At 44.9% G+C, this 10818-nt stretch overlaps 1 protein-coding gene across 1 annotated transcript; it reads right to left on the bottom strand.

The window, feature by feature from the left end:
- Nucleotides 1-441: 441 nt before the first annotated feature.
- NPPA (natriuretic peptide A) lies at nucleotides 442-3556 on the bottom strand. Its single transcript, XM_062507410.1, has 2 exons — nucleotides 2316-3556; nucleotides 442-843 (listed from the first exon to the last, which is right to left on the bottom strand). Exons 1-2 carry the CDS (start codon nucleotides 2616-2618, stop codon nucleotides 442-444), a joined length of 705 nt encoding a protein of 234 aa, XP_062363394.1. The 5' UTR covers nucleotides 2619-3556.
- Nucleotides 3557-10818: the final 7262 nt, after the last annotated feature.

Genomic DNA, 10818 nt, shown 5'->3' on the forward strand with positions numbered 1-10818 from the left:
AAGATGCAGGCGTGTGGGTACCAGAATATCAATAAAACTTAAGATCTTTTACTTTAGTCAAATACAAGAAAATTTAATGCAACAGACAGGAGAGAGGTCCAGCGGAGATGTCTTATGTGTTAGTTTTATTTAAAGATGGTCTGTCAGTGCTAGCATAAGAAATGTTCTTTAAAAAAACATCAAATAAATAAATAAATAAATAAATAAAAATAGGAATAACTTTCTGTTGAGAAGCTTAGAAAGCATCTGGCTTTCATCTTGGGAGGAAGGGGTACTGTAAAGCATTCTTCAGAGCAGGGGATAGGCAGGTTGATCCTAATTTCTCCGGGAACCTGTAAACCAAACATGAAATAAATGTCACTAGAATCTGATTTTGTCTTGGTACGTGTCACCATTGCCAGCACTGCTTTTGAAAAACCAATACTAGCTTAAATACTAGGCTCAAATTAACTCCATTCTCAAACTGTGTCTTCTTAAAGACTTAAGCTGCTCCTTCCCTGTCCCATGGCAGGGCCACAGTCTGTGCTGTTCAGTGAAATGGTTTAAACAGGACTCACCATTGCACCCCATCCCACTCAGGGAGCCGATCCGATCAATCCTCCTCCCAAAACAGCCAGAATCTCTCATCATCCTGGGCATTTGCAGCCCCCTCAGTTTCTTGAAGAAAGGGTCCCTGTAGGTCAGAGGGGTGTTGGGTGCAAGCCTGGGTTCAGCCTTCTGGTTGTCACTGTCATCGACGAGTTCTGATGGGGTCTCCTCCTGGATTTTGGGTTGTTGCAGGTCAGGGTTGGACTCTAGGGCTTCAATCATTGCAAACTTATCCTCCAGTCTCTCCAGCAGAGCCTATAAGTAAAGGATTCAATGCATCAAACTCATTTGCTAACTCTTCCAGTCCTTCTGTTCTGCATTCATCGATGGTCCCCATAGCCTGCCCTAGGGAGACTGGCAGGTTGGCTCCCAGCTTTACTGGTGGTCACTGGGTTCTGTCCTCTGCATTATATCCCTGTTCACAATAATTCTATCTGTGGGAAGATATAGCTTCACCTTGTGAAGTGAATGAAGCTGCTTGCCATGATGTGTATCTTACTGGCAAAAAGACATCTTGGCAGAGAAGAAAATGCAAGGTGTTAATTGCAAGGGGAGATACCACCGGTGGTACACAGTCTGGGAGAACCTCTAGCCACACAGCCTACTCCCACACTCTCAGAAGTTGATGCTTTGTAGCTCGTGGTTATTTCAATGGACCTCCCTTGGAGAAGCTCGTTGTGTTTTCACTAATCTCTGCCCCAGGAATTACAGGATTGCTGCTTCTTAAAGTAACTGAAAATACCTCTATGGTAAATTCATGCCTGCTGTGTCACTGCTTCCTGGGTACCATTCTTTGTAATTTGTAAAACTTTGTATAACTGGGGTCAGATAAACTCCTCAAGGGCAGCTCAACCAATTAGAGGAAGAGAATTCATATTCTAGAATATGAAAAGAGAGGAATGAGCCTTTTGGCTTTCCTGAGAGCCAGCAAATTTGGAAGCCACTCTTCCTGGCTACTGGAAACAGCCCAGAGGCAGCTTTAGCTTCAGTTGTCCTTATCAGCTCAGGAAATTTGTTCTTAGGGCCTGAAAACAGCTTTGAGATGCTGGTCACTGCTACCAGCCCAAGGAAAGGTTTGAGTTTTCAGATCCCATCAGTCTCAAGCTGGTACTGTGCTGTAACAATGGAGTTTTTCTATTATTTGTTAAAATTATTAGCTGGTGATTTTACAGCTCTGGAAGCTTTTCTGGATGAGCCACACTAAATTATTATGTTATTCCTCTAGTAATATTTTGAGAAGTTTGTCTTTGGGTGTTCCACTTCCCCTCTTCATCTCTCATCCATACATAACCAGGTATCTCAAATTCACAAAGCTAGAGCAATATGGCTGTCCTAGGGAGCAGGTATAGACATATACACAGCAGGATAGACAGGGCCCCACCTCAAAGTTTTCTATTTGTTCTTATGGAGCTACTCTGATGATTTTTTTCCTTCCCTGGAACTTTGTTCCCAGGTAAAAGAAAAAAACCAGAAACACCAAAGCAGGTGTTCTACAACATCACAATTTTGGTTCCCACTACTGCCCAGGAGCTCAGGTGAACCCAGCATGGGAGGATATTGCCCTACAGAGCTTCTCTGAACCCCTTTGAAGAGCTGAGGCTTTGTCCCCTGCCCTGTGATGGCCGATGTGGTTATTGCGGTCCAGTCATGCAAAAGGAAGACAAAGCGCCACCTCGCACTCTGCTAAGCACCCCAAAAGTTTAACCTTGCAAAATGAGAGTCCTCACCTCCATGCTGGCCAGTTCTTTGGCAGGGCTGAGGCTGTAGATAGGGTTGGCTCTGCTGGACTGGAGCTGGATGAGCAGCAGCAAGAGGAAGCCATAGAAAAATGAGCCTTTAGTGTCCATGGCGCTGACTTTGTTGGGAATAGGGAAGTTCAAACTGTTTCTTCTGAGATGTCCCTTCAAGTCTCTCTTCCTTGTCCTGTTGTCTCTCTTCTGAAGCTTGTCTTTTATACACTTTGGGTGATCCCTGCTTCCTAGGTTATCAGTGGGTTTATCTTGGGCACATTCCAGTCCTACTGCAGGCATGCAGCTCTGTCAAGGGAAGATTCCCTTTATTAGCTGTCATTAGGCAGCAGCTGCTGTTGCTGAGGAATGTATGTCACAAGTCAGTGATTTCATGTCACTCCCCCTCCTCTTGATACCAGGCGCTGTGATTACATAGTCCAGTTGGAAATTCTTAGCAATTCTCTTTCAAGAGACCCCTATGGTCAGATTTAGGGAGATGGGAAACAATCCCAAAACTGCTCTAAACGTTGCTCAGTTAGAAGATTTCTATAAGGAAATTGCATTTTACTGGGGCAACAACAGGCTTTAAGATGAGTTTTTGGTGAAGAGTCAAGAATGAAGATAAATCGACCTTCAGGACAAGCATTGTGCACACTTTCCTTCTATATATGGAATATGTGTGGCCACCACATACCACAGAGTGTGCTGAAAATCCCAGATTTGGGCTACTTCTCTTTTCCTGTTGCTACTGAGGTGATATCACTGCTGAGACTTTGTATTTGTGTGTTACCAACAAGAGCAGCACCTCGATCTGCACCTCAGTGCAGTCTGACTGGGGAGAGCGAGTGCCTCCAGCCCTCCGAGACAACCGGCATCGGTACCACTGAAAAACTAATATTTATTAACAGCCAAACATTTAAATAATTGGATTTCCTTAAGCATTGATGGTAAGGCTTGACCCTACATCAATAAAATTTAAAGAACAGGCAGCCAGATTCGGCAATAATCTTCTTTTGCCATCAAACAAGAAAGAAACTTGTTCGATGAGAACTTAAATAGATAGCTTTTGATGTTATTTAGAAAGGTACCAGAATCTGTTCCAAAGAAAGAATTTGTGTATATGTGTGTTTTGCGAGGAGTTAAAACAAAATCTTTAATTTTATATATTAAAAATAAAAAGTATTTGTTTCTTTAAGTGCTGAATGTCTTAAAATTAGCTAGAAACTGCCTATTCTTAAATGAGCAATTACAAAGTACAGAAACACTTCAAATTTCTCTTCCACTGGTGTCTTTGTGCATATAGTATAACTAAAAATTAACCTTTTTACAGAAATGCAGGAGAGTTCTAAATCATGAAGCAATGACTATTTTTGCATTTTCCTAATGTTTCTTGTTATTTTTAATTGAAACAACAAATGTATGAGTAAGTTGAATGTCAATCTAGTAATAATTTGTTGACTCTTCATATGAATATAAATCTTGAAAGAATCTCCTGAGTACACTTTCAAAATAATTATAATAAGAGAATGATAAAGTTTTTCCCACGTCTTAAATGTCTTAATGTGGTGTTTATGTACAAACATACCCACATATTGTTCACATGATCAGCTACCAAAATTATACTAGAAAGGGCATTCTCAAGGTTGTGAAGTCACACTCAAATGCTATTTTTTCCTAACGTAGCCCGAAGTCACCCAATTCTTTCTATGTTCTGATGAAGCCCTTTATTATAAGAGCCCTCTGTATTTTTCTCAATGCTATATTTTTTCAGAGCATGGAGGCAATGCTAGTTTTTTGTATTATTGTGTGCTCCAACACTTTCTTGTTTTGTGCTTTTAAAAAAGAACTAAGATCCTGATAGCTTCTTTTTTAAATTAACACTCTACACTGCAGTGTCTTTATAATTTATCAATTAGTTACAAGTATTCCCTTCCTGCTGCTCTTGGTGTGTGTATGTTTGTTTGAGCCAAGGTGTTACTTTGTTTTGTAAACTGCAAGAGTGGGAGAAGATAAACCAGAATTATTCATTGATTTTGAGTGTCTAATTTAAGATAATTAGAATCTGTTATTTTTTTATTTCTTGTTTCTTTCCTTTCACACCCCTCCCACGCACTAAGTATTCTCTAGAGCTCTCTCTGTACAAAAACATTTTGTGGCTTGCTCTGAGTTTTCCTTTGTGTCTGTTTTTGTGGGTTTTTTTGGTTTGTTTGTGGGGGTTTTTTTGTACAGCAGCCCCTGGGGCACAAACCCAGCAGCAAGAACTTGAGGGACACAAGATTAATGTCAGACGTGAAATATTTTGCTTTGACACGTGCCTGTGAAACAATCTAATTTTCCAGGATTTTAGGCATTAAGTCAGACCCTGAGATAGTCCTTGCTTTATTGGTTTGTTCCTTTTCACCTCCTGTGTTCCATGGCAGATAAATAAGATGCAGAAGCATGACTTCAACCTTGACAATAGTTTTCTAAGGTGGGAAGCTTTTGTGCCCTATTCCATGTACAATGTAGTGAAGTATAAAGATGGGATAAAATGCCTGCCTGTCACAGTAGCAGTTGTATTTTCACAGCCAAATTCTGCCCTCAATTATCCATCTCGCAGTTGTGCCAAGGCAAATGGAGTGTGACATGTCAGAACTCAGCTCATCATTGTTAAAGCTATAAAAGTCACTTGTTTATCTCCGTGTTATCACCCTGGTAAATTAATATGAACTTTAGGCTTTATAGCTCAGCAGTGGAGAGTTAAGATCATGCTCAGCTGGGCATTTCCCCAGTAAAATGTCTGCCTTAACAGGGCAGCAGGTTCTTCTAAAAAGCTTACTGTGACTGGTTTTAGGGTTGGGAATCTGGCCCATTTCCCCTGCTTCCCAGGGTATGGGATGGAAGGTATGGTGACATGAGGCTCCTTTAGAGCAGCTCTGGTTGCTCTGATCAGAGGGAGAGCACCAAGGGTGCTGCTGGCAGCCCGTGTGTGGATCCTGTGATGAGGAGGATGGACAGAGCTCAGCTGAGGTGACATTGTCCCTTCCCCAGCAAGATGATTCTATGTCCTTGCTTTTCAGCCTTGTAAGGCTAAGGACTGTAAACCTGGAGGGTGGCTCCCTGTGGGTTCCATCTGCTGATGGATAGATCTGCCCTAAGTGCTGCCCTGACCTGCTGCACATCCTTACGGTGGTGTCCATTCTCCTACTGTCGTTCTGTGCTGAAGAGTGTGAGCTGTTTGTACAGAGCCTCCTGTTCTGAGAAGGAGGCTGGACTTGAATTCTTTTAATCTTCCAGCTGAGAGATAAAAGGAATCCAAAACCTTTGACAAAATTATGCCGCACCCCACCCAGGCTCTCTTTCCCTGCATGTTACTTAGATCGAGAAGGAAATTAATAGATGAGGCCATCAGACAAGAATCAAAACAGAAATGTAAAAATGTCTGGAGTGGCCATCCTGCAATTAAGTGGTGCCTTACTTTTCCCAGGGGGTGGAAATTTTTTTCATCCTAAACAGGGATTGTTTCTCCCGGTGATCGTGATATATTACCTGTGTGTTGCGGCTGCCCCTTCCTTTGCAGGAGCCTCAGGGCAGGCTGCAGGGAGCCCTGGGCAGGCGGGGGTAGCCCGGCGGGACCAGCGCTCGCCGTGCGGGGCGATTGGCGTCTGTCCCGGGTGCTGAAGGCTGGAGCCCTCGCGGCCCTTGCCCTGCAGCAGCCGCTGCCAGGTGTGTTTTTAAAGAAATGGAGCCCCTCTGTCCTTAGAAGTCCCCCTGTGCCGGCGCTGATACCAGCAGCTTAGCCCATGGCACAGAGGCGTGTGTACAACACTACCTGGAGTTAACCCCCAGAGCAGTGCCCACCTGCGGGCAGGATTCCCTGGTAGTGGCAGTGAAGCCATCGGGAAAGGCATGCTGGCTCACTGCCACGGTCCCACAGCTGGCAGCGGTGCCTGGCAGTGCCACTTTGGTACCGCGTGGAGGGTCACTGACACAGTCCTGGAAGGATGCAACCACCATCCTTCCTGCTGCTGCCACTCTGCCGCTAAAGGCTTTCCAGAACGGGGGGATGTTCTGGCCAGAACCCTTAAAGCAGAGGAAGAGGAGCGCTCTGGAGAGGATTTTTGTGTCTTCTGACCGTTTGCTAAGCCGTGACCGAAGACCAAAAAAAAAACAAAAAAAACCCCAAAAAACACTCAAGGCAATGTAGGGTTGGCACATAGTTTATTGCTCCGTACCCCACTGCCGTGGCGGGTCCCAGGGCAGCCTGGTGGCACGGCTCTGAACGCTGGCCTGGAGAGTTCAGGAAGCTCTTGGGAGCCACTTTCAGCTTCTCCATCTGCTCCAGAAACCTGTGAAAGAAGCGTAGAGAGATGCGGGGGAAGCCGCTCTGAGGCTTTCAGCCGGGGACAGCGGCAGCTCCCGGGTCTGCCCCGCTCCCCGCGGCACCGCCGGCTCTGTGCCGGCCCCATCCCGGCCCCGTCCCCTCCGGCCCCATCCCAGCCCCGTCCCCGCCGGTCCCAGCCCAGCCCAGCCCCAAAGCAGCAGCAGAAGTGTCTCCGTCTGAGGAAGGACAGGAGGCTCATCCTCTGGTTCTGTCCCTCCGTTGGCTGGGGAGGTCTGAGGCCAGGACCGGAGCCCCCGCCCGGCCGCTCTCCGCCCCCGGAGCTCCCGCCCGGAGCCGCTGTCCTCAGCCCCGGCCACCGGCTCTCCCAGGCTCGGCTCCCCTTCCTCTTCCCGGAGCTGCCGCGGCGACTGCAGGGCGCCCTGGAGAGGACAGGAGAGGAGGGGTAGAGATCCTGCTCCTGCCGCTTCTCCCCGGCAGGACGAGCCCCGGCCCCGATACCTGCAGGAGCCGCAGCTCCGCACTGCGCTCCTCGCCGGCCGCCTGCGCTCCTGCCCTCGGCAAAACCAGCAGCAGCAGGGAGGCCCCGCAGCAGAGAGCTGGGATCGTCCTATCGCTACCTCTACCCCTGTCCCTGCCCCTATCCCTATCCCTATCCCTATCCCTATCCCTATCCCTATCCCTATCCCTATCCCTATCCCTATCCCTATCCCTATCCCCATCGTTGTCTCAATACTCTATTACTTCTTTGCCCATGGATGTCCCTCCTGATATCCCGAGCTCAGCTGTCTCCTGATCCCTGCAGGATCCGAAGTGCTGCACTGTACCCTCTCGTTTTGATAAGGGAATTGGTGGGAACTGTGGCCACAGGTCATCCTTCAGGAGCTGAGGATCTTCTGAGTGCAGCAGCTGCTCCAGAGGGAGAGAGCTGCCCTTAGTCACCTCCACTGCTGGCAGCACCCGTTTTTCCAGTGATTTCCTCTCCTTCACTCTCCATCACTGTTAGGAAAGGGTCGATGCAGTGAAAGAGCCTTGTACTGTTTGCTCTGGCTCAGGCACACAGGAGCTGAGAGCTGGGTTGATTTCCCCTCCAAGACGCTGAGGGATGGATCATTTCTCCGTGCAGGAGACAAGTGGGAGGAATTGAAAATGTTCATCTGTCTGCAGCAGCTCTTGGGACAACATCATTTTCTTCTCAGTATACAAATTTCTGTGCTCTGTGTGTAGACCATGTCCTGAGACGTAGGTTTAGGAGATTTTCCTCCTTTGAAAGTCCCTCTAAGGATGGTTCTCTGGCATTGTCACCAAACCCTTCCTTACCTTTGTAACTCTTCCCTTTGTAGGAGGCAGAACAGCAGACAGGATCCTTTCATTCACCACCTGGGTAATATTAAAGCAATTTCACTAAGCCTCTGCCTTCTGCCCTCTTAATTTGCTTAGAACAGAAGCAAACCAGCAATATCAACTGGTCTGGGACAGTGATTTTTGCATCCAGCTGTTTTAACAGCTGGCAAGTGGGTTTGTTTAAAGCAACACAGCAAAGAACTTGGCAGAGAAATGAAATGTGTGTTCTGAAAGTGCAGTACCTGACTGAAAGGAGATAAGTCAGGTGAGGGGGTAATTGTTGATAGAGAATGAGAGCAGATCTGGGTGAGAATGAGCATTATCCTCAATTTTGTGAGTACTGAAGACAGGAGTGGAAAGGGATAAAGCAGTGAGACTGAACAGGGTCTGTGTGGTGATCAGGGAGAATAAATACAACTGGCCCTCTATTAATAAGCTAGCCAAGAGTGAGTCTTGGATGAGACCAAATCTCGACTGCTGCCTAACATCACTTAAAATCAGGTACACCAAAAGCACAATATTTGAGAAAGATATCTGCATGTTTCTTTCCATGTAGGAGTAGTTTTATTGGAGGCTTTTTAACTCAGCAACTTCTGTTACCCTGGTCTGTAAATTCATGCACTTCTTCTCAGCAAAGACTGAAATGGCACAGCTCACAGAGATGAGCTTCCCTCATCTGACTGGCATCCTCACTTCAAAGCTTAGCTTTGATTAGATGTTAATAGAACTCAGCAAATTACCTGAAGTACAAACACACCTGGCTTCAGTCCTGGGGATCTAATTATAGTGCCTTTTATGTGAAATAAATTGTTCTTGCTTTGAGAAAAGTGTCTGTTTTTAAAATGTTCCCTCAAAATGCCAGGTGAGGAGATGGCACATTACCAGCTCGACCTCTGTAACTGCAACTCTTATCTGTTTCTTATTCATCTTCTGTAGGATTCTGTTCACAAGTTCTCACAGCTCAGACTTCAACCTACTCTGACCTCTGTTATTTTTCTGCAAATAAACTTCAGTAGTGCTTGTCCTTCATTGGGTTTTCAGTGAAATCTCAACATTAAGAAGCCTATATGTCTGTGAGAACATCCCTGCTCTAGAATTACTCGGAGCTGGGAACAAGCTTTAAACTCAGGACTATTAGAAAGGAGGCTGCAAACTTCCCATTAGCACCTGCTGTCCTAAGACACTGGCTGTATATTTTTTGGCACTCTGATGTCTGTGGGCTGTGTGGATTAACCTTTCCACACGTGCCTGCACCTGGGCCAGCTCTGGAATAGCACACCTGAAGAGGGAATCTGAGAAAGCTGGATGCTTTCTGTTAAACTCTCCCAAGTAAGCAGGTCTGCTTCTTCTTAGCCTAAGTAAATAGTTGGTTTTAAGACATATTTAGACTAGCTAATGATATGGAATTATGCTGGAAGATGAAAGAATAACACAGTTTTCATTTCAGACTTTAATTATTTATTTGATTGGCGGAAATCTTAATTTTCTTGTGATTTTTCCTTAGGAATGGCAGTTCAGAATTTAATAAATTCATTATGGACTACTCCATCATTGGAGAGCTTGTACTCAGGGCTCTCTATGTATATGGCAACAAATATCTGTTCAGTGCATTTTCACAGTTGCTGCTGCTTTGTTAATAAAGTTAAGCAGATTAACTAGCAAACAACATAAGACATAACCAAAAATATTAAACAAGCCTTCAGGATATGTTTTTCAATTTTCTTCTCAGTGCTTTGAAATACCTGGTTCTACCTAAGGAAGAGTAGGATGCCTTTGAATTTCCTTCAAAGAAGGCTGGCATTGTTTTGGGGTTGGTTTTTTGGTTTGGTTGAGGGTTTTTTGTTTCTTATTCTTTTTTTTTTTTAATAAGATGATGTATACTACTAAGAAAAAACTGTTTCCTTGGTCAGTGGCAGATCTAAATGCAGAGTCACTGTTTTCTAATGATGTCTGCTAAGAGACCTGCCCTCTGTTCAAATTGTGGGTCAGAGACTTGGGGCTTTGTGTCCTGGTTCCTGTTTACCAGACAGCAGCCCTCTGAAATGCCCCTGAATTCCAGTGTCTAACTGCAAACTAGAGCTCTGTTTCAGGAATGAAGTACAAACAAATCACACAGCAAACCTCAAAGCAAATTCATTACATTATGGAAAACTCTTTACTACCTGTGACATAATGAGACTTGTTTATTTATACATTCAGTAAACAAACAGTACAAATGTAGTTTTCTGTAATTAATTTTCAGATAGATGTTCACAAATAACTACTCTGATACAAACAGGCAGTACAAGTAAGGGTGTGTTCTGTTGGTCAAGTATATCAGGGGAGAGCTGGGTGCATTTGCTCAGCACATCATGTAGTAGGCAAGGGGTGCTTTGAAACCCCAAAGTCAGTCCTGTCAATAAAGAAGATGAATAAGTAATACAAAGAGAAGTGCACAGGATTCACACATGGAAGTTAACTGTTTTCTTACTGTTCTAGTGGCACATTTAGTTCCACTGTTCTGCTTAGAGTTTGTCTGGATTGAAACAAGTATCCCTGGGGAGCTGATGAAAAACCTCTCTGATCTTCTAAGACAAGATGAAATGCTTACAGCTGACTCAGAGGAAGGAGGGAAAGCAAGTACAGCAGAGGTGTGGCATTCACAGGTCTAATGTCTGATGACAGCCAAATCTGAGGAAGGTAAAATAAAAAATTGTGTTTGTGATAGGAGGGTGAAACTTACTTTAAGGCACCATTTCCTTGAAGCTGAATTAACTCTGCTCTTTTGCAAATTTCTGCAAGTTATACTTGAAAACACAGACCAGCAGCCTCTGGCTTTCTCTTACTGTAGTAGGG

Source organism: Cinclus cinclus, chromosome 23 (assembly GCF_963662255.1).
Source record: "Cinclus cinclus chromosome 23, bCinCin1.1, whole genome shotgun sequence".
Taxonomy (NCBI): domain Eukaryota; kingdom Metazoa; phylum Chordata; class Aves; order Passeriformes; family Cinclidae; genus Cinclus; species Cinclus cinclus.